This window comes from Protopterus annectens, chromosome 17.part0, assembly GCF_019279795.1.
Source record: "Protopterus annectens isolate FY-2018-M chromosome 17.part0, PAN1.0, whole genome shotgun sequence".
Lineage (NCBI taxonomy): Eukaryota > Metazoa > Chordata > Ceratodontiformes > Protopteridae > Protopterus > Protopterus annectens.
In genome coordinates this window covers 112804960-112829126 of record NC_056751.1, presented here as the reverse complement: position 1 = coordinate 112829126, position 24167 = coordinate 112804960, and the positions used below count along the sequence as shown (strand labels likewise).

General features: G+C 41.8%; 1 protein-coding gene across 1 annotated transcript in view; it reads right to left on the bottom strand.

Annotated features, from left to right (window-relative positions):
- The window catches only part of UBXN8 (UBX domain protein 8), a 399557-nt gene that overhangs the window by 13197 nt on the left and 362193 nt on the right, over nucleotides 1–24167 (bottom strand). The window contains exon 8 of the mRNA XM_044059156.1: nucleotides 9182–9256. Within this exon, the coding sequence (XP_043915091.1) occupies nucleotides 9182–9256 (75 nt within the window). The remainder of the gene's footprint in view (nucleotides 1–9181; nucleotides 9257–24167) is intronic.

The window sequence follows — 24167 nt, the reverse complement described above, 5'->3', positions numbered from 1 at the left end:
GCAATCCAGGAACGAAACTAAAAAATCCATTTTACAAGACAAAAAACAATACTACTGTAATTTACAGACAGTAAATCAAAATAAACCTCAGATGTTTTGGGCAGGTTTAAATAATCTACTACATCCTGGACAAACTTCAACCCCAATCCCAGCTGCTACTATTGATAAAACCCTGAAGATGTTTCTGATAGTTTTAACCGATTCTTTACTGAGACAATTCAAGCCCTAGCTAGCCAACTACGTCCTAGTCCCCTGGTCCTGAAAGTACCACCTCTAGAAACATACTCGCGTTCAGCTTCCACCTAGTTGCCACTTCACTTATCCGTACCTTGATCAAAAAATTAAAACCCACTACACTTTCTGCTGATCAACTCCCTGCCAAGTACCTACAAAACTCAGCTGATGCTATTGCTTACCCTGTCTCAATACTAATCAATTGAACCATAGTAGAAGCTAAAATTCCCACCATCTGGAAAATATCCTATGTAATCCCACTTCACAAAGTGGGCAGCTCTACTAAATTCTCCAATTATAGGCCAATAGCTATACTCTCTCCACTTGCAAAGATTATGGAAAAATGTATTTATAGACAACTCATGCACCACCTAATCCAGAATCACCATAAGGCAGACACTCAGCATGGCTTCTGTCCTCATCACAGCACTACTTCAGCCCTCCTAGCCTTTACCAACACCACAAACCATAATCACAACAATAATTATATATCCTCAGCCCTCTTCTTGGATCTTTCCAAGGCATTCGATATGGTTGCTCACCAACTTTTAATCCACATCCTGTAAACATTCTGTCTAGATACCAGAGCCCTTCAATGGTTTCAATCCTACCTGAATGATTGACAGCAGGCTGTCCTCTGGCAGAACAAACTCTCTAATCTTCTACCTAACACCCTTGGAGTACCACAAGGCTCTATACTAGGGCCCTTGCTGTTCTCCATCTTCATTAACGACCTTTATACTGTCATCTCAAAAGTCAGCTGTATCCAATATGCTGATGACACTACTCTGATTTGCTCAGTCACATCTCCAATAGAGTTATGGTCAGCTACCCAGACCACCTTTAATACAATAGAAAACTGGCTTTCTGAATGTCGTCTGATCCTAAATCCCCAAAAAACTAAAATGCTGTTATTTTCACCAACATGTAGGTCTACCGCTTTCACCTTTACAATAAATTCAAATGATGGCACAATAATCTCCCCTGACCCCTCTACAAAACTATTAGGTGTCATCATAGATCTTCTTCTTCTTCTTTTGGCTTTTCCCGGTTAGGGGTCACCACAGCGGATCACCTGTCCGCTTATGATTGGCAGTAGAGTTTTTACGGTGTCCAGTTGCCAGCCCGGCGCCCAACCTTCCACAGAAGGCACACACATGCATGCACCCATGCCTAGGGCCAATTTAGAGTGTCCAATCCACCTACAGCATGTCTTTGGGATGTGGGAGGAAACCCGAGCACCCGGAGGAATCCATTTCTCCAAAATGTGTATTTCTTCTTTTTTGGTGGTGTTTCTAGTCCTTTTGCCTTGTTTCTCAATTCTCTATAAAACTTTTTGGGTCTTCAGTAAATTGCTTAGTTTGCACTTTTCCTTTATATTTATCTGCATGTCTTCTAAGTTCTTCTGCCTGTGTTGATGTCTTTAGTTTATTATTATCTGCAATAGTGTCGACAGATCCTGATCAGTTCTGATACTGCGCATTCCTTTTATCACATCTATCTTTCTGAATATTTTTGTTGATCTGTTCCTTCTTCTGTACTCTAACAGTGACACTTTTTTCTTAATTGCTTTATAATTTCCTCAATTTGATAATTTCATGATGGCATTTCATTTCACCTCTTTATTTCCCTTCCTGCCGTGTTTTCTGGGGTAGGATTTTATAGGTTATTAATTTAGCTGCACATTAATATACCTTATTTACTTCTGTTGTACTGCATGAATTTCTATGAACAGTCCTGATTTGTGTTAATTTGTTTTATCAAATTACTAACATTTTGGGTCTTAATTGACTTTCTGTATTCTGTTTCTTTCATTGATCTTAATATGTCTATCCATCTCTTAAATCAAGCAACTCTTCTCATAGATCATTTTCTTCTAAATTGAGGGCGCATTCTTTATTCTCCATTTCCTGTGGGCATTCTACAGAAAGTTCCAGAGTATCTTCCTGTGCCATATTCTCTTCAGTTTCATCCTGTCATCCAATACTCTTTCATATGGGAAATCACTGGCCTATCACTGCACATTGACTGTGTCAGAGTTGCCATGGTTTCCTCTTCCTTCCACTGGTGTTCAAATGATAGTTTATACATGTTTTCTACTGTAGGTGCCAAAGTATCTTAATAGGGCTACTGAGCAGATGATTCCTACTCTGTTAGTTTCTCCTTAATTTGGGGATTCATTATTCTATCCTGCTGTTGTGTTACCAGAGTTAGATTTTCTACACTAAATCCTTCAATTTGCAGGTAATCCATAACCTCAGTTTCTATTTCTTTAACTTCTCCATTACTAACTGTCCTTTCTATAATAATCTAAAATTTGACCTACATGTTAACCAAACTATCAAAACCATCAATAAAAAACTAGGGTCACTTTACAGAATAAAAGCCTTCCTAACCCCTCCAGCTAAAATTGCCATAGCTCACTCTCACCTTCTTTCAACCCTTTTGAATGCCTCCCCTCTACTCTAGAATTTAAACAAGACTGTCCTTAACAAACTCTCAATTTGCTACAACCACATTACCAGGTTTGCCACTGGGCTGCCTTTTAGGACACATCATTGCATCAGTCTAAATCAGCTTGGGTGGCTTGAACTACCCAGCCTAATCCAGTATAACCGACTGATTATGACCTATAAAATCCTCTATAATCCGGACAATACTCCTGCACTTAAAAATATTATTACCCCCTATAACAATCCTAGACTGCTTCGATCCTCTAACAAACTACTAATTCTGACTAGCAAAATTAATAACACAGCTGGTGACTCTCTCTTTGCAAACTCTGTAGGTAGACCCTGGAACTCTCTTCCAGCTGATATTACCTTACTTTCTACCTTAGGTCAATTTAAAACTAGACTCAAACAACATTTGGCACTTAACTGGCTATGTCAATGTATCAAGCCTGGCTAACTCTCTCTAGAATGTGTAAAAATCTGTTAACCAGCTTACTGTGTAATTTAATTTAATCCTGATTTACGCTCGGGATTAACTCTAACCTGTGGAACTTGTTTAACCTGCTTACTTATGTAATCACTGTAAATAGTCTGTAATATGTAATGCTGGTATTATGTAATGCTGTATCTGCTTACCCTTGAAGCTTTTCTCCCTAGGCCTCTACTGTAAATGGACATGCATCCAGTTGGCCTATCCCGGTGGTCAACAAATGTAAAATAAATAAATGTTGATGCAGTTACTTTCATGTCCATCTGATGAAAATCTTTATTGGCATCTACATATCTACTTAATACAAGAATTCAGTGAAAACGTAAATTATGTAATATCAATAAAACTATATTTTTTGAGTTCATAGTCTTACTCCTCAATTGTTGATATAAGCAGTCTTTTTTTTTAACAAAGACATCGCTGAAGGAAATAAATGTACATTTATATATAAAAATGGTGGGCCATATAACACGTGTTTCTCTGCTAACTTAATGCCTCATTACACAGATTGATCTTATAACAAAAAAAAAATCAAACTATAACGTGTCCCTCTAACTTGCATGAATTCCTGCAGCAGAACTTTTGACACACAAGAACGAGCTCATGCACCATACTTCTACTCACCGTGCACAACATGGTGGCAGAAATGGATTCTGTATTTGGTTTGTACTAAACTGTTTGTGGACGAAGACAATTATTTCCATTTACTAAAATAAATGAGAAGACTCATTTTCATTAGCTGAAATTCCACGTGTTATGCTGATGACTACTACTCTGGTTTCTAATCAACATTTATTATATGTGTAAGTTCTATAGTTTATACAAACAGATCAAAGGCAGATTTGCATGCCAGTAAGAGATTAAAAGTACATTTTAAAAACAGGATACCAAGTTAAACTGGTAGGAAAAATTCAATTTTTTTAAAGAATAACCTGGTCTAAAATGTCAAATTCCATGAATTCCTTTGCCTTTGTACTTGGTTCCAATTTTAGAATTTTACAAGACTTTGGTGGATAATGGAAAACAGTGGCTTTGAGTATGAATTCACAAAAACAAGGCATTGCCTGAATCAACAGGTCAAATTTTGTAATATGCTACCTGACAAAAAATAGGCAAGATATTGTATTAGTCACTAGGAGAAAGCAGTTTTGTAGTTTATACAATGTGTGAAATATTTCCCTACACCTTGTTGAATGCAAACTGGACTCAGTTCTATCAGTTGAGCTCATCTCACTGATATTGAACCCACCCAGTCACTTTTTTTCCATAAGAAATTACTGTCAGTGAAGCTTCTCAGTGGGCACTTCATTTTTACAAATGTTCTGTATGTTGATGCATCTGTTGAGTTAGGATATACAAGTTCATGCTGTCTGGGGGGAGGGGATTGTCCTACCATAGGCAATGAAGTGGGCTACCACCTTGCAAACCATGCAGACATTTAGGTTCTAGTTGTAATGGCAAGTTAGTTCCTCACCAAGTTTTAACTTGAGTCATAGTGGAAGCACATAAAACCCACAAATAACTGTTGTATAAGCAGGGTTGAAACTCATCCTGTACTAACAGCAAAAATAAAAATGATTATGCCCAAGTACTTGTGAAGACGCATTCCTTTACCTGGTTAAGTACAATTTTCTTCTGATGCTCTCTCAGGACCTTTTGACTTACTAAGGCAAGAATACCTATAACTGTCTAACCTTATGCTTGCAACACAGACTTCTGCATAACTTGCTTACCATGGTGGCTGACCCCTTCACCCCACACTAGACATGTTTCTGTTTTCTGGTTATGAGGTATACTGGGGTGGCAATATGAGGCTGTGAGAATAAATTTGAATTTTCTGGCTTAATTCCCATCGGTAACAATCAGTCCCTGAAGATCAAAATTGTATTACAATCATTTAGACACCAGAAAATTAGGAGTGTGCAGTAGTTAATAAAAGATCTGATGCTTTTTTCAGTAGGAAACAGAGGGTAAAAGTACCAAACAAGTGATTGGGTATAAGGTGTAATGTGCTTGAAGCTACAGATAACCAGGTAATCATCAGTTTTGGAGTATGTGAGCAGTAGAAGAAAAATACATCTTACGTTTGCATAGATAAAATCAGTAAATATGAACTGTCAATACTGAACAGGGGTACATTATCTAAGGGACCGATGGAAGGGGAGTCGGACAGGGAAACTCTGTTACTCATGTACTTTTGACTAGAGGGAGGAGTTATTTTCTTGGCTTTAAGGACAGTATATACACATATATCATAACAGTGTGTGATATGTGGTTGATATTGTTCTGTGTAGTTAATTACAAATGCACAACTGTTTTGCATAAAATAAAAAGTACAAAGCACAATAGCTTATTATAATGGAATCACTATCACACTACTGTGTTGCAGTTAGATACTTAAGCCTGTTTTTTTAAGTTCAGGCATGTCTAAGTACAACTACTTCATAAGCCAGATTTTAAGTTTCACTATGGGTTGAAGCTCAATATTGGGTGAATTAGTCTACATTTAACTGTATGTGGCTTACAGGTTTGCAGAGTCACACAGAGATTTAAGTTGCTTTGTTGCAAACTTGGGAAACCTAGAGTAAAATATCAGTGTACTAAACATGCAGGTTTTGGTACTAGCCTAGAATGAAAACAAGATAAAGGGGCTGCTACAGTCTGCAAGAGAGCAGCTTTTGCTCAGTATTTACAGAAGAATGGAAATCGTAACAGTACAACAGAGACAATGCATATGATGGCACTAGCCAAATTCTGCATTTACGGCATACTACTGGGCTGGTCACTGTTAGCACCCTCATCTATCAGTGCTGGCTCTATCACTGAATTTCAGGGTGGACATCTAGTGGAATATCAGGGGAAAATGAGTAATAATACAGATTGCAAGAGGTGCCCCACTAGTGAGAGAGAAGGAAAAAAGGACAGTGATAGACTTGTGGTAGCAAGGGGTTAGTCGCAGAGGAGAATTATGATAGCAGGTAATTATATTCCACATAGAACTTTCAGCAGGATACATTACTTATGGGTGGGAAGTGGAACTTGATTTGCAACAGTGATGATGCCCTAGGGGAACTAAAAGGGAAAATGTAACAAGAGAGGCAAGAAACCTGAAGAAATTTATTTGGTATGGAGGACTTGACTTCAGTAGGAGAAACTCAAAACAGAATTTGCATTTTATTCCCCAAGATACAAAAACTGGATTACATTATAGAGAGAATACAGTTGTGCAAGTTATCTACCAAAACAGTAGATGTTCAAATAGATCAGTGCTACAGTAGCCTTAACTATATGGGGCAAATCCTGCCAATGATATCAGACAGCTGGCCAGTCTACAAAGCTTTGATGATCTTCCTTCTTCATGCGCTGTACATCCACCCTTAGTAAGAGTACATGTTGGTAAAAGAGGGATGTACAGGCATGCCAAAAATCAGAGCTTTCTTGTGCAAAAGTGAAGATGAAACCTGAAGCTCTACAATAATTTAGTCAAATGTAGTAAAAAGTGTATCATGTCCTAAGGGCAAAGGTAAAGTAGGGGACTCCAGCCCAGCCAAGGAAAGAGCAGGAAGAAAAATGAGAAAGGTAGGAGGGTGCTAATACTGTGATCTACATCAACATCGACTGTTAATCAAGGTACTATGTTTTTTATTAGATCACTGATGCTAACTACACAGGTAGATTGTCATATCCTAGGAAGAAAGGGTGGATGGAGAAGGGACAGAGTCTAGAAGTCCCTATAAAATAGCTTTAGCAAATCCTGTTCTAGCAACTGAGTCTAGCTTGCAGGGTCTAGTAAAGGTGTGTAGAGAATACCAGGTATCTGTCTCTAGTACACCGCTTTACTAAAAGCCTCAGAAGTAGCATTGGCTTTGACTTTCTGAGTAGGACTGTTACCATGGCGAAAGTAATAAAACTGAACAGCTTGAAACAGTCATCTAGAAATGGTTTGTTTAGATATTTGCTGTCCTTTCTTCTTTCCATCAAAAGGAAATAAATAGTTGGTTAGATTTTCTAAACTTTTAGTCCTATTCAGGTGAAATTTAAATGATCTCTGGACATCTAAAGTATGAAGGATTCTCTTGCTCCTGTTTTTCTGAGTTTAGGAAAGAACACAGGGAAAGGAAACGTCCGAGTTAAAAGTAAATTCACAGACAACCACAGACTGAACAGAAGGGTTGCTTCTAAGACTCACCCTGTCTGAAGTAAAATCAAAATGGGTTGTGTAGCTATCAGGGTTTATAATTCAGATAACAGTCTAGCTGAAGCCAGAGCATTGAGCAAAACAGTCACTTTTTGTAAAGAATTTTAAAGAAGAGCTTTTTGCATGTTCAAAGAGGGGAACAATTAGCTTCTCCAATATAACATTAAGATCCCCTGAAGATTTCACTTGTTTTCTTGGTGAGCTAAAAAAACACCCCTTTCAAAAATGGTATGACTTGAAATAATGAGGAAATTGGATTTAAAAGCAGACATAGTTGAAAGGTGTATCTCTATAAAGTGTATGGTAGGCCTGAGTTGAGCAATTCACACAGGTATTGAAGAAACTGAGGAGCCCCTACTCAACATGGATCCTGTTGTCTTTTATAACAACCATATTTTCCATTTGACTAAGTATGCCTTTATAGTAGCAGGTTTTCTACCCTCCTTCAATACATGCTGCACGTCCTCAGAAACAATGTGTCTAAATGGATCAATAACCTATCATCCATACTGTCAGATGTTGATTTTGAATGTTTGGGTGGATTAGGGATCCCTTGTCCTGTGTGAGAATCTATTCTATGAGGCAGCTTTTGGTAACTGCTTCTAGCCAGATGTAAGACAAGAGAGAACTGATGCTGTCTGGACCAAAATGGGGTTACTAGAAGTAACTCTGGAAAGTTGTAGTATATTTCTAAAAGACTAGCCACCTGTTATAATTTTGAAGTGTCTCTAACTGCAGTAGGTAACATTTTGTCACTGATGATTAGGCAGTGATTTGATAATGCAGCTGTAAGCACATCAGCTAGCAAAACCAAACCCTAAAGTAAACCTACTACTGGAGAACTGCAGATTAAGGGGAGGGATCAGATGAACCCTGCTGCCGGTATTTTGGCATGAGAGCAGCACCAAGTAGGTAAACCAATCTGTTGCTTGTGTAGGTGTGCAAGTTAATGTATGCAGGCAGGTACAAGCATATCCACACACACAAACATATTAATATATAATATGCATAATATACATATTGCACACACACGCAGGTATGAAATTATTACTTCCCTAAACATTGAATGGTACCCAATGAGAATGGCTGAAGTCAGTATTGCTGGAAGAGGTAAACCTAACAGCCTCAAGTTCTAAATGCATTTATTTTACTTAAATGGCAATCAAAAATTGTCCTGAAAGAGGGAAAAATACATCTGGAGTGGTCTGGTAGTAAAATGCTCTTTTTTAATCATGCTGCTCTGATCTACTTTTTTATGCCTGAATATTATTGATACTGATGAAGTGTTTATTGTTTTGTTTAAATGAGAAACTAAAGAAATATCACAAGTTGCATCATTAATTTGCCAATGGGCAAATTCAAACTTGTGTTTTTATGAACATCAGTTTGTAGACTAATATTTTCTTAATCATGTCATAAAATGATGTCATGATTAAGCAAAGTACAATTCTGTCAATCCATATATCTACTGAACAATTCCAGGTTTATATTAAATAAGTAAACTGAGAATGGGGTTACATTTGTATTTCAGTTTGCAAACTTTAACCCTACACTTTTCACTTACTTAAACTGGCTACAAAGATAAATCACCACAACCTAAATGCTGATCAACTAAAAATGGAGCTAGGGAGTCTTTACAATTTTTAACAGACAGAATAAAGGAAACAAATCTGGCATGTTCTTATGTATATGCCAGCAGCACAATACCAGTACTTATAGAAAGGACATCCAATATTATCTATTCATACATAATTTTAACAATAACGATAAAATCTGGATGTGCAAAATAAATCATTCCTAACTTACTTGTGTACTGTGAGATGTCAAAAATCGTCTTCTAAATAAACGTCCACTTGGGCATCGAAGTGCGACTGTGACAGCCTGCAGTAAAAATACCACATTCTTAAAAAAAGTTCTGCAGCTCATCAATACCAAGAACCTGGATGCTATGATACTAAGCCCTGTTACTTATGGTTATCCTCTGAAACAGTATGGAATATTTGCAAACATCATCAAGGCTAAAGAAAACGAATATCCCACAAAATGCAAAATGAGTACATGATGACCCTGCCACACTGATCAATACGTAAACTTTTACTGTAATAATTTTTATTTTCATTTTTAAATTTTATTTTACTCATTTGCTAAGGGCATCCACCAAATAGAAGCATTTCTTTTCAAAAAGAATCTTAAAAAAAGAAGTTATGTACTCACCATAATGTTCCATCTGTGTTGTTTCCTCTCATTTGCTCTTCAACCTATGGGTTTTGGATCCGAGCAGTGGATCCAACTGGGCCGCATACCAAAGCTCCACACTCCAACATCTGAGCTCGTCCCCTACCCATGATGCTCCTCTCCTCCAAATCCCTCAGATCAAGTTTGTTGTAGCATAGTATATCACATAATCATAACACAAGTAGACAGGAAGAAATTACCTACAGGTAAAAGATAAGTCACGCAGAAATAATTCAGGAGCTCAAAGGAGAGAACAGAAGTATCTATCCAAAATTTTCTGTTAGGTCCTTCAAAAGGCAGGGGGATGGAGGGAGGAAATGAGAGGCAATAACACATATGGAACATTATGGTGAGTACATAACTTGTTTATCTGATGATGGTGCCTTCATTTGCTCTACAACCTATGGAGCAGAGTCCCCAGCTGCAGAAAGAACTTGCTGGGGGGGGACTTCATGGAAGGATATTCTAGAGCACAGCAGAACCAAAGGATGCCCTGTTCCTAGAAATAAATGTCTAGTTTGTAATGGGAAATAAAGGTATGATGGTTTGACCAAGTAGCAGCTGCGCAAATTTCATCAATGGAAAGTTTCAACCAGAAGGCTGAACAGGCAGAAACAGATCTAGTAGAATGGGCCTTAATGTGGCAAGGTAAGGGGGTGCCCTTACAGGAATACGCAAGTTTAATACAACTAGTTATCCAACGAGCCAGTATAACCTTCGAGACTGGTTTACCCAACCTGGACCAATGTATGAAGCAGATACTCTCCCTTGTTTTGAAAATTAGGGAAGAAAACAGGCACATTGATAACTTGGTTTAAGTCAGCCTCAGAAGCAATCTTGGGCAGAAAGGAGGGGTTAGTGCGCAAAGTAACTCCGTTCTTGTGAAAAATCAGATATGGAGGCTTACAAGACAAAGCCTGTAACTCAGATACTCTCTTGGATGAAGTAATAGCCACCAAGAAAATGATTTTCCAGGTCAGAAATTTTTAATCTACCTTAGCTGAAGGTTCAAATGGGGTTTGGGGGTAGGGTGTGAAACTAAAGCCTGTAAAACCAAGGTGAGGTCTCAGGGAAGCACAGGGTCCTTAATAGCAGGACATAGGAGAAAGTTACCTTTCAAAAACACCTTGCACAATTTAGATGATGCTTGAGAGAAATAATTTTCCCCTGTCTGAAAATAGGAAATGGCCACCAGTTAGTTTTACCATTGAAAAACTAGCCCTGTTACTAAAAAGATATGCCAAGAAGTCCAATACAGCTGAAACTGGTGCAGAAAAGGGATCTAGATTGCTCTGATGAGCTCAGATGGAGAACCTCTTCCATTTACTATTACTATCGTATAGCTTCCTTATGGACAGTTTGTGTGCTGCAATCAAATTTTTTCTAACTGGGGAAGAAATCCCAGGAATTCTAGCATCACTGGAAGTGCAAGTAACCAACTGGTTAGTTTCAGGTTTGAAGATCTGGATGGAAGTGTCCCGAGGGATGGGACAACAGGTCTGGAGAGATGTCCAGAGTCCAAGGTGGACAAACTAGGTGAGACCAAAGGAAGGGGAACCCAACTTGCCAGGGCCAAAAGGAGGCAATGAGGATGACTTGGCACTTCAACCTCAGAGCTTTCTGCAGAAATTTGGGAAGAGAAGGATAGGCATAGAGCAGACTGGGAGGCCAAGCATAGACTAAAGTGTCTCTCGGTGATAGTCCCTGAAGAGTGATTAGGGCAAAAACCTCACTGCACTTGGTGTTGGAGGGAGATGTGAACAGATCGCAGCAAGGTTGACCCCATCTCTGGAAGATCCTATTTGCCACTGAAGGATTCAGAGACCACTCATGAGGCATCAGGATGGTCCTGCTGAGCTTGTCCTCCAGGATGTTTGACTTCCTCAGAATGTGCATTGCTACAAGAAATCTGTTGGAAGAGATCACCCACTGCCACAACCTCATGGCCTCTTGACACAAGGGGTAAGACCTGGTTCCTCCTTGCTTGTTGATGTACCAGACCACTGACATGTCTGTCTAAATAGCAATACTTCCTCCGTTGGAAGAGAGGAATGAAGGGCTTGTAATGCAAGAAGCACTGCAATCATCTCCAGAATGTTTATGTCCAAACTGGTTTCTAGGGAGGACCACGTGCCTTGGACCATTTGTCCCAGGTAATGCCCCCCCCAACATGGGATGCGTCTGTGGTCACAGTGGCCGTGGGAGGAAGTAGGATGAATGGGCAGCTCTAGAGAAGATTGGTTCCACCAAATAAGAAACTGCAAGCTCGTGAGATCCTGATTGGGTAATTTAATGGAAAGTGCAGGAGACCATTGTACGGCTAAGGTCCACTGACGTACTCTAATGTGAAGGCAAGCTAATGGCCCCAGAGTGATTGGGGCCACCACGGACACCAAAGCCCTTAGAACAAGACTTGCCTGGGAGGGGGGAAGAGTCCATTATCTGTTTTACATGAGTTCTCAGGTTGGAAATCCTGTCCAGAGGTAGAAAGGCTAGAGAATGAAGGGTGTCCAAACGTATTCTGATGAAGTCTATGACTTGGACCAGTTGAAGAGGATTCTTTTTTAGGTTGACAGAAATGCTCAGGGTCAAGGCTAGATGGAATAATTTACTTTTGCTTCTGGAAGTCAATGCCTGGTGGGAGCAGTTAGGAGCCAATCATCTAGGTAAGGAAACACCTGGAACCCTTGCAATCTCAAGTGAGCTGCCATTACCGCCATGTATTCGGTGAACACACTGGAAGCTGTGGGGAGACCAAAGGACAGTGCTCTGAACGGATAATGATTGGCTCCTAGCCTGAAGTAGAGATACCTTCTGAACACCCGATCATCTTGATGGATAGCAAGTGTCCTGAAGATCTATAGAGCACATCTAATCGTTGTCCTGCAGGAAGGGCAGAATGGAATGTATTATGACCATTTGGAACTTTGAGTTGGCAACTGACTTGTTTAGAGTGGGGAGGATCCGGAACGGGTCTGAGGTACCCCATCTTTTTGGGCACTAAAAGGAATCTGGTGTAAATGCCTGATACAAATTGGTCTAGGGGGCACTATGGATGACATTTTCTGAGAGCAGCTTTGAAATCTCTAAGGCTGCAGCCTCCCATTGAGTGGGTGGAATATCAGGGAGGATTTTGTTTAGTGAGGTTTTTGGAAAAAGGGTATGGAATAGCCTCTGGATATAATTTTTAACACCCAATGATCTTTTGTGATGGCTTCCCAGGCTGCTGGGTATAGAGACAAACGTCCCCCAACTGCCTCCAGAGTCGAGCAGTCAGGCAATCTCTCAGGATCAGAGAAAGAATCTTGAGACCCTTGATTCATCGGACCCGCTCTGCCATGAGGGAAGCGCCTACCATTGTAACCATTTCCCCCTCTGCCTCTGGGAGAAAGGTCCCCTTGTGAATCCTGAAAAAGACCTTGAGATTTATGGAACCACAACTTCTTACCTCCATGCTGGTTCCTGGAAAAGGTCCATTGTGGGGTAGAGAAGCAGATCCCAAAGGCAGACAAGGTCTTTCCGTCCTTTCACTTTGGGATGGCGTGTCTAAGTGTTGGACCAAAATGTGTCGATCCATCAAAAGGAGCACTGGAGAAGGATGCCTTACCTTATTGGGTTCTGAAAAGTCACGCAGCCGCATACAGGCGTGGCGTCTAGTGGCAATGCCTGACCTGAAAGCCCATGAGGCACCCTCTGCAGCATGAGAGATCAACCTCATAGAAGTGTTAGAAATAGACTGAAAGGTGGCAATTCTTGAGGAAAAGGTCTTCTGCTTCTCGGCAGACATGGACCCTGGAACAGAACTAGAGAGTTCCTTAACTAAGTCCCTCTGTAGCCTGGTTACGTGTATCAAGTAGTTCAGCACTTGCAATGAGAAGGTCACTGAACTGTACACCTGCTTCCCGAACCTGTCCAAAGCCCTAGACTTCCTTTTAGGAGAACGGACAGCGGAGCTCTGTTGGGCCAGCTCCTTTCTGGTAGTGGCTGCAACCATCATGGCATCAACAGGAATTCCCTTAGTCCAGTGTGGGGGGGTCAGAAGGGGCACTAATGATCCTATTGGGCCACTTGGGAACCGGTTCCATCGTGTTCGGGTCCTTCCATGCCCTGCGTAATACAAGGTCAATAAGGGGGTCCACATGGGGGGATACTCGAGAAGTAGACGGGCCTGACCCAAAGGCTTCCAGAAACACCAATTCCTCTAGGTTAGGGCTTTTGCAAGACCAACTACCCTTTTGGCAAAGGACTTCCATGATGTCTCCAAAGGAGACATCCTCGAGTGGTGACCTGGGGGCCCTTCCCCTTCATCAAGATCAGTGTCTTCTGTGTGGGATTCCAAAGGGAAATCCAAGCGTCTCCTTTTGTACTGGTGCTTCCAAGGGACCTCCTCAGTAGGGTGCTCCGGGGAGGTATTGGAAGACTCCAGGGGTTCAAAAAGGGAAGTAAACTGGAAGTCCTTTTGTTTAGGGTGTCCCAGAGGTGGCAGAGCAGATGTCTCAGGCATAAAAGCTGCTGGAGGGAGTGCCGGGGTCTGAAGAAGGTAGAGTCGAGAATCTTCTGGGTGCAGAGAGAAACATAACCACCTTAAATGCCAAGGGAGATCTGGACACCATAGGCACCCCTGCTGGACCGAAGCTGTTAATGGGGAAACTCCATGGACTCCAATGACCCCAGATCTGAGTGAGTAGTAGGAGCCGAGCTGTCAAATTCCAACAGCCTGAGAGGTAGAGACATCTTCGAAAATTTCACAGCCGATGTCGACCCCTCAGAACCAATATCAAAGCTACAGCTCCAAGAGGTGCTCCGCTTCAAAACAGTTGGAGCAAGACAAGTCAGGGAGACCGGAGTCAAAGTAACTAAGTCGCATCCGACGTCTCGACTCCATGAAGGCTTGGACTTGATAACTCCAAAACCTGGGGTCAGATCAGAGAAGGAGATAGGGGTGAAGGTAGGAATATTGCTTGTGGATCCAGGAGGGGATGGAGCAGGCAAGATCCCCAGCTGGATATGTGCCTTGAGAAATTTGACCATCATGCTCTCCCCACCTCAGCTTCGGAAAGACCCAATGGAAAAAGCAACCAAAGCGGGCCTGGGCTGCTGCAGGGGGGAGGACTTGGGTCTGGCTGTCACCGGCTCCGGGGAAAAGCTACAGCTCCAGCGTGGAGGGGAGGCCTGGATGATTAAAGGAGCCAAAGTGGTCAGCTCTGAAGGTCTGGAAGTTTTAGCAGGAGGTTCCCCCGAATGACAGGATCTACTGGGGGATCTCTTCCGCTCCTTATGTTTTTTGGCAGGGGTTTGTGCCCCTGAAGTGGAAGAAGTGGCTGAGGAAGAACTCCTTTCAGAATGTACTTGTTGTGCCTATTGATGAGCGCCTGCTGATTAAAGCCGACACAGATGGAACAAGCAGAATCCAGGTGAGCCACACTAAGTCACACCACAGATTCGGAGTGTGCATCAGAGTGGGATATTTTGCCCACACGTGCTGCACTTCTTAAAACCCGTGGGTTTAGAATCAGCCATGCTGAAGAAAACACTGCAACCCACAGTGTGAACAAATGCGCACACACACACACACACACACACACACACACACACACACACACACACACACACACACACACAAAAAAAAAAAACAAGGTTAAAGTTAGTCAAATTTAAATTCCAACAAGCAGGAAACCTATATAATATATATATATATATATATATATATATATATATATATATATACATACACAGCTATAGGCAGGTCGGAAAAAAGGGGGTAGGTAAGGGAGGGAATGAGAAAGACAAACTCTATCCTAGAAAACCACTACAAAAAAGCAGAAACAGAAGATAGGAGATAGGGAAAGCAATTTCTATAAATTTAAGCCAAGACAGCCAAAAAAGTTTTGACTCACTGACAAAAACAACTCCGGGGAGCTCAGAGTGTGAGATAACCAATGCTTAATGAAGCATGGCAAATGAGATCTGAGGGATTTGGAGGGGAGGAGCTCAGATGTTGGAGCCTGAAGTTTGGTATGCAGCTCAGTTGGGTCTGATGGATCTGAAACCCATAGGTTGAAGAGCAAATGAAGGCACCAACATCAAATGGTTCAGTTAAGTGACTTAAGGTACAGTTTTGCAAGTAGACAGTTACGGAAGAAACTCTTCAGCAGCAAAATTAACCTTCTGTACTAAACTGCCAGATGAGATAGCAAGACAGGAGACAAAGTAGGGATCACAGTAGTCTATGCTACTGTTAGATGTGGTGTTTTCTGTAGTAGTACCTCAGCTGTTATATCCAGAAAGCAGTTCACGGAATATAATGCACTAAAACTCTTCTACATTGAATAATAAATCAGTAGTTCAACTGATGCAAACTAATGACATATATTTTCAAACTTTCTAGCTATTCTTACGAGTTCAAATGAATATTTGTTGTATTTCTTATGGCTGTGACTAAAGAAATGGTATACTAGCAGCTTTCTGGCAAGTCAGATCATCAAATCTAAGCAGAGATAGTTCACAATGGAAAAATGTAATTTGACATGACCAATGTGTAAAATGCCTGCAAGCTAAGTGACAGAAAAGGAGAGCTACACCAAGTACTGCCAAACTGGTAGTAAAACAAATAAAAACATCAAGTCATTGGAGGATACATTAGAAGACGAGGAACTCAGTAACCTATAGGATGCATTTTTAAAAACAAAGAAGTTATGTACTCACAATAATGTTCCACGTTTGTTGTCCATCCCACCTTCATTCTATGCTGGTTGAGTTTGGAACCGAGCATCAGTTCTGACTCGGCCTAATTCAAAAGCTCAAGAGCTTCCACTGGCTCGAGTCTATGCCCTATCCTATGATGCTCACGGAAGATTACCCAGAGTTTGCTTGCAAGAGAAAGTATAAATATCATGAAACAATGAATCATCTTGTATAGATAAGATCCAGAAGGGAATCACAGACTCCACTATCCAATTAAAAAAGAATTAATGAAGGAGATGGACAACAAACATGGAACGTTATGGTGAGTATATAACTTCTTAATGTTATGTTGTCCTATCTCGCCTTCATTCTATGCTGGTTGGGATAGCATCCCTAGCACCTTCTATCTTGGGTGGTTCAAGGGAATAAACTCTTCAGAACAGTGAACCCAAAGGAAGCCCTGTTCTGGGAAGCCACATCTACTTTGTAATGAGTGGTAAAGGTATGAGGTCTTACCCATTTGGCTGCTGCACAAACAGAATACAAAGGGAGTCTGGCCTGGATACAGAGGAAGTTGCAATAGCTCTTGTGGAATGACCCTTCACTTTGCCTGGTAATTGTCTGTTTTGAGCACTCTATGTGAAGGCAATACTGTGACCCATTTCGACAGTGTCACTTTTGAGACCTTTCTTCTTATCTGAAAAAGACACAAAAAATTGGTCTGACTTTCTGAAATCTTTTGCAACTGCCTATGTACATCCAGCTGATGTAATCTATATTCGGCCTTGTTGCCACAGTTTGGGAAGAAAACTGGTAATTCAACAGACTAATTTAGATTGGTCTCTGAGCACATTGTAGGCAGAAAGGAAGGATCAGTGCGTAATGAGACTCTTTGTGAAAAACTATGTAAGGAGAGTGTAAAGCTAGAGCTTGGAGTTCCGATACTTGTCTGGCGGAGGTAATGGCCAACAAGAAACATGTCTTCCATGACAAAAACTTTATCACATGATGATGCAGGTTCAAAAGGAGGCACAATTAAGGAGGATAAAACAAAATTTAGATCCCATGGAGCTGGAGGTTCTCTGATTGGGGGTCTTAGCAGGAAAGTCTCTTTTGGAAAGGCTTTACAGAGTTTGTGAGACATGATTTTCAGTCCCATTTCCCCAATATGAAAGTTGGATATCGTAGCTAGCTGGACTCTAATTGTAGCTGCTGCTGCACCCTCGTTAAAAAGTTTAGTGAGAAATTCTAGCACTGCTGTGATGGGAGCTGTAAAAGGAGCTATATTGTTTTTGGAGGCCCAGTGTGAAAATCTTTTCCATTTGCTAAAGTATAGTTTTCTGGTAGAAGGCTTATGAGAAGAAATCAAAATATGTCTAACTACCAGGGAGATGTCATGGAGCCTGGCTATTTGTGGAACTGGATTGATGGATGGAACGTCCCCAATGAATGGGTCAGAAAGTCTGGAACTGGGTTCAGGATCCATGGTTCCTCCTGGAGATGGGTGCACAGAAAGAGGAACCAAATTTGCCAAGGCCAGTATGGAGCAATGAGGATCAATGTGCTTGTCAACGTGTTGGCTTTCTGAAGAACCCTTGGTATCAAGGAAAGGGGAGGGAAGGCATAAAGTAGTCCCGGGGGACAATCATGTACGAGCACCACATCCCTCAGTGACTTCCCTGGAGGGGGAATCAGGGCAAAGTAGCTGCACCATTTGGCATTCATGGATGTGGCAAAAAGGCCGCAGCAAGGCTGGCCCCATTGGTGGAAAATCTCTTCCACAACCTCTTGTTTTAGGGACCACTCGTGAGGCATCAGAGCAGCTCTGCTGAGTTTGTCTGCTATCACTTTGGAGTTCCCGGGGATGTGTGTTGCTGTCAGAAAACATTGAGAAGCAACAGCCCATTGCCATACTCTTTGTGCCTCTCGATAAAGGGTAGGATTTGGTTCCTCCTTGTTTATGTACCAAACTACTGACATGTTGTCCGTCTTAACTGCAATAGTTCCCGTTGGGAGAGAGTCCTGGAATGCCTGCAACCCATAGAGCATCGCTCTCATCTGTAAGACATTGATATGCAAGTGGTTCTTGTGTTCCTGCCAGATGCCTTACACAGTCTTTCCCAGATAATGCCCCCCCTCACCCTACCTGGAAGCGTCCATGGTCAGTGTGGCTGTTGGTTGTGGAAAAACAAATGAACGGCCCATGGTCAATTCAAGTGTTTGAAACCACAACTGTAGATCCTTTTTGCATGACTGTGATAACAATCTTGTGTGGCAGTGGTAGGTCTTGCATGAACCACTGGGAGAAAAGTAGCCACTGAAGGACTCTAATGTGCAGATGTGCTAGAGGTACTAAAATGATTGCAGCTGCCATGGTGCCCAGAACCTGCAAGACAGTCTTTACCTGTACTTTTCTTTTGGATATCAAGCTCTTGATTTGATGGTGTAGGCAATGAATCCTTTTGGTGGTTAAGTTTGGCCAACATTTTCCTCGAGTCTAACTCTACACCTAAGAATATAAGACACTGTGAAAGCAACAAGACAGATTTTTTGAAATTTATTGTAATGCCTAGCTTGGCACAGAGATGAATGGTTTTGTCCCTTGCTTGCACTAGTAGATGCTTGGTGGTGGTGGTTAGGAGCCAGTCGTCTAGGTATGGAAACACATGGAATCCCAGGTGCCTCAAGTGAGCCATAATGACTGCCATGCATTTGATGAACACTCTGGGGGCTGTAGTGAGACCAAAGGGCAGGGCTCAAAACTGGTAATGACTGGCTCTCAGCCAAAAGCTTAAGTGTCTCCTGGATCGCCTGTCAATTTTTATGTGGTAGTATGCATCCTGGAGATCTATTGAGCACATCCAATCGTCTTTCCCCAGAAAGGGAAATATTGACTGCAGTGTCACCATCCGGAATTTTGATTTCTTGACAGCATTGTTTAATCTGCTGAGATCCAAAATGTGGAGCCAGTCCCCTGTCTTTTTTGGAACTAAAAAGAACCTTGAGTAAGTTCCAGATCCAATCTGGTCTGCGGGGATATTTTGGATGGCTCTCTTTTCTAGCAACTTCTGTACTTCTAATGTTGCATAGTCCCTTTGACTGGGTGGAGTATCTGGGACAGACTGTTTCTCCAAAGGGGGAGTGGAAAAGGGTATGTAATAACCTCTGGATATGATAGTTTGTACCCATTTGTCTTGTGTGATATCTAACCAGGCTTCTTGGTACAATGATAAGTGCCCCCCGACTGCCTCCAGAGATGGACAGATGGGCCTCCATTCAGGAGCGCTGAAAGGGCTTCCCAGGGAAAGAGTCCCTGTCACCCTGGATCTGTGGACCCCCTGTGCCGCGAGGTCAGCGTCTTCCCTTGTTACTGCCCCCTCTGCCCCAGGGGGGAAGAGTCACCACAGGTGTCTGGAAATACTCTTTGGAATTTGCAGAACCACATTTTTCCTCCCCTTTGACCTTTGGGATAAGGTCTAGTGGGGATGGAAAAACGGATCCCAATGAGTTTTCTCCTCCTGTTCGCACATCATCAAGGTCTCTAACAGTGGGCCCGAACAATGACGAGCCATCAAAAGGGGCATTAGTGAAGGAAGACCTGAAGGGTTCAGCAAAGTTAGAGATGCATCCAGGAATGCCTCCTTAAGGAAATTCCTGAAGCTACTGCCCTACTCGCTCCATCAGCTGCATATGAAATCAGCCGCATGAAGGAGTTAACCACTGAGTTAAAAGTGGAGAGCTGAGAGGAAACCTTATCCGAAACCCTAGCAGCTACAGTACCCTGCAGGGGATCTCCTAGCTCTTTCAGGAGATCCCTTTGAAGTCTGGTAACATGGGTCAAGTAATTCAGCGGTCAAAGTGTAAAAGCCGCTGAAGAGAAGATAAGCTTTCCATACCCGTCCACCATCAGAGAGTCTTTATTCGGTGGATGAACAGAAGAGGAAGTTTCCGACAATTCCTTTTTGGTGGCAGCCGCCACCACCACTGCATCTACTGGGACCCCTTTCGTCATGAACTATCTGTGGAAGCAGTAATGAACTTGTCAGGCCTCCTCGGAACAGGATCCACTGTTTTGGGAGAGCCCCACACCTTTAGAGCAATAACGTTCATTAGTTGGTCAAAGGGTGGAGACACCCAAAAGGCAGTAGGGCGAGACCCAAAAGCTTCCAGGTACACCGACTCATCCTCAGGACTGGTGGACATCCAGCCACCCCTCTGCTTAAGAATCTCCAAGATGTCTGCAAAGGAGACATCTTCAGATGGGGACCGTGGGGACCCTTCCGAATCATCCAGGTCGGTGTCTGATGTGATGAACTCCTCTGGGTCTCTACGTGCTTCCTCTTGCACAGCCTTTTCCATGGGACCTCCTCTGAGGGATACTCTGGGGAAGTTCTGGAAGAGACAGTCTCACCTGTTGGGGCTTCCCGGAGCTTAGGGTCTCTGCGCTTGGGTGGGAGCAATGGTGACGAGACCGACACAGGTGCTTTAGGGGAAAGAGGGCTCAAACCGGGGTAGTGGACCCATCTGAGGTGACAGCGCTCTCTCCAACAGCTCAAAAGCCCTCACCCCACTCCGGGGATGTCCCTGGCTCCAAAGAACTAAGAGACTGACCCTGATGCACAGTGGTTGGCTCCGAAGCCAATGTAGGAGTGGAGCTGGCAGGGTTGAGCCCAGAGAGGTAGAACTGGCTCGAACATCTGTCCAATCCGACTCTCCTCCCCGGACCAGATGGGAAAGCGTCGGCTCCTAGACTCCCCAGATTCCGATGGAACTGAGGTAGTCAGAGCAGTCGTCAGAACAGACAATCCTGTTGGAGGTTTTAGTTCCCATGTTTCCACTACTATAGGGCCTGAGCCCTATGGCTCCGAAGTCCCCAAACGGGTCAGGTTGGAGGAGAAATAGAAGAAAGGAACGGTGCCTCAGTCGGCTCTGGTTACTTTTGGGTTAGAGTCTACAACGTTTTTGCCAGTCCCGGTCTACAAAGCAGTCTCTTCACCACCCACTCCATGTCATCATCAGACAAGCTCCTGGAAGAATGGGAGGACAAAGGAGATCTTGCTCTTTTTAGGCGCAAAGATCTTAAAGTTGGAGTAACCGGCTCCGAACTGGGGACCGTCTCCTGACCTGAAACTCTATTGGCTCCATAACTGCCAATGGAACCGAAGAGGTAGACTTCTCGGAGCCAAGAGCTGCTGGTTCCAAGCCTGGTGATTTTACGACAATCTTTTTAGGCGACTCCGAGGTCGGATCCGTAGTCAAAGTTCTTTTTCCAGATTTTTCCACTTTAGAGGAGGAAGAATGTTTGTAGCTCTGAGACCCTTCCAAGGCTTTGAGAATGGAACCTTTAGTAGCCCTCTCACAATAAGTTTGTTTTTATGTTCAAGTAGAACTCTACTGCTAAAGCCATGCCAAATGTGCATGATTCCTGTAAGTGAAGGGCACCCAAGCAATAAACGCAACTGGTGTGCCCATCAGTAAGAGTCACCTTTTGGGAGCATTTATCACACTTCTTGAACCCTGACTGTTTGGGTTCCTTCTGATCCTTCGACATATTTAAATTCTTACAAGAGGGACAAAACTAACGAGAAGGGAACCCCAAAGAAAAACTGAACAACTCTTTTACCTCACAAAGTTGTAAACTAGACTGAGACCAGCAAACACGTTCCAGACAGGTCTGTCTACAAAGAAAACATGTAAAATTATCTAAATCACTAAAGCCTAAACTACAAAAACCACAGCACAAAACTACTCTACTAATACTAACAACGTATCTGAGTGTGTGTGTGTGTGTGTGTGTGTGTGTGTGTGTGTGTGTGTGTGTATATATATATATATATATATATATATATATATATATATATATATACACACACACACACACACACACACACACACACACACACTAATGCTGACTACGCATAAAATGCAAGCTTGAGGAGTAAACCTCTAACTTAAACAATTTCTCCTCGTCACTTATAGGGAAGGTAACGGCCCTCTAAGTTAAACAGGCTGCTAGGAGCCCTCTAGCTCAAATGAGCTACCTGAAAGGATAAGGGGGAAAGCTCTCTAACTGAAACGAGCTTCGGAAAGAAAAGAACGACAACTAGGGGGGTAGGTCTGACGAAATAAAAAGGAATGACAGCCAACAACACAACGACATGGGAAAAAACAGATTACTTAAAAAACCTACAAATACCTAAAACTATTAATAAACTTCAACTATTTTACTAGAAATATTAATAATAAATTGAACTTCGCCAAGAGCCAGTCAGAAGTCATGCAATCTGCTTGAGCGGCAAATGAGATCTGGGTAATTTTCCCTGAGCATCATGGGATAGGGAATAGCCTCAAGCCAGTGGAAGCTCTTGAGCTTCTGAATTAGGCCGAGTCAGAACTGATGCTCGGTTCCGAACCTAACCAGCACAGAATGAAGACGAGAAAGGACAACATAACATCTATATCTTTCCTCTGTGCAAACACAGCCACTTGGTTGGCAAAATGTGTTAGTCAGGCTGTGAGAAAAGAACAGTAAAATTGCATTGAAGGGATGCTGCATAAACATAAATACATCTTTTTTAAACACCTTTATTGAATTATCACTTGACAGATAGTTAAACATACATTTATATACAAGAAAACCAAGCATATTAAAATGTTCCTAGTTACATTATACACCACATTTGCATATCACCAATCAAACATTACATAAATTGCTTATTCCCGTCTTCCCTTAAATCTCACTCTAACCCAAAACATTATTCTTTATGCATCATTCCCACAATTTCCATTTTTTCTATGTTATTTGCTTCTACCATTTTCTAAAGATCTCACTTCCAATTTTTTTTATTTCTGATATAAAATTCAGTAATCCATAAATGGTTTAGTCTTTAATTCTAGTTGCTGCCTAAAAATAATTACTAGAAACTGGGAATTAAACTTCGCAAGCAAGGCCTATCTAAGTCTAGGCAATTCAAATCCTGTACCCCAGCTCAAAAATATAATTTCCTTAGTTGCATCTATTTGCTCACCCAATATTTCTGACAGAGTACTCTGTATGGCATTTTTAAGTCTGTCAGCATTACACACCTCTTTACATGCCTCTTCTTGTTCTGAGATTCCCCTTATTCTACAATACTTTAACCTTTGTCAGCCCCTCTCAATAATTTGTGTCACTTCTTAACCATATCTCTTTTTCTTTTATTTCTACTCTATTTTTAAAAGAAAAATAAATAAAAAATTTCTATTCTATTTTTTAAACTCCAGTGTCATTTATCCCATTCACTAGTCGCAACTTCTGAAAAAACTTCTGTCTTCTCTAATAACTCCTGAATAATTTGCCCTATCAATTCTTCAAATTTCTCTTTTAGCGGGTAGGTAGAGAAGTGCCAGTGTCTCATTTTTACTTCATTACCCTGCATTTTTATCTTGGTTATTATTGGTGCATGATCTGAAACAGTTATTGGCTATGTGTCGAGGCTTTCAATTAACTGCACATATTCCTGTGAAATACATATTTCTGTTTAGTCTAGCCTAATTCTTGTACCTTAGCGAATAATATGCAAGTTATCTCAGAGTTCCTACTACTGAATTCACATCTTCCAGACAAAATATTTACATACATTTCTTTAGAAATCTACCCTCTTTTGTTATATTTTTTTCCTTCTAGGTCCCCCAGATACATCCTCACTGTTGCAAATCAAGTTCCATTCCTCACCTGTACATAATATGAACATTTCTCCAGTTAGTTTCTTAAACTCCATAATGACAGTTTTGGGTGTAACATAAATACATGCCAGCAGAATCCTCCTCCCTTTCCAGTAGCCCTTAATACCACAAATCTACCATTATTACCGTTTCCCCTCCTTCTGGCACT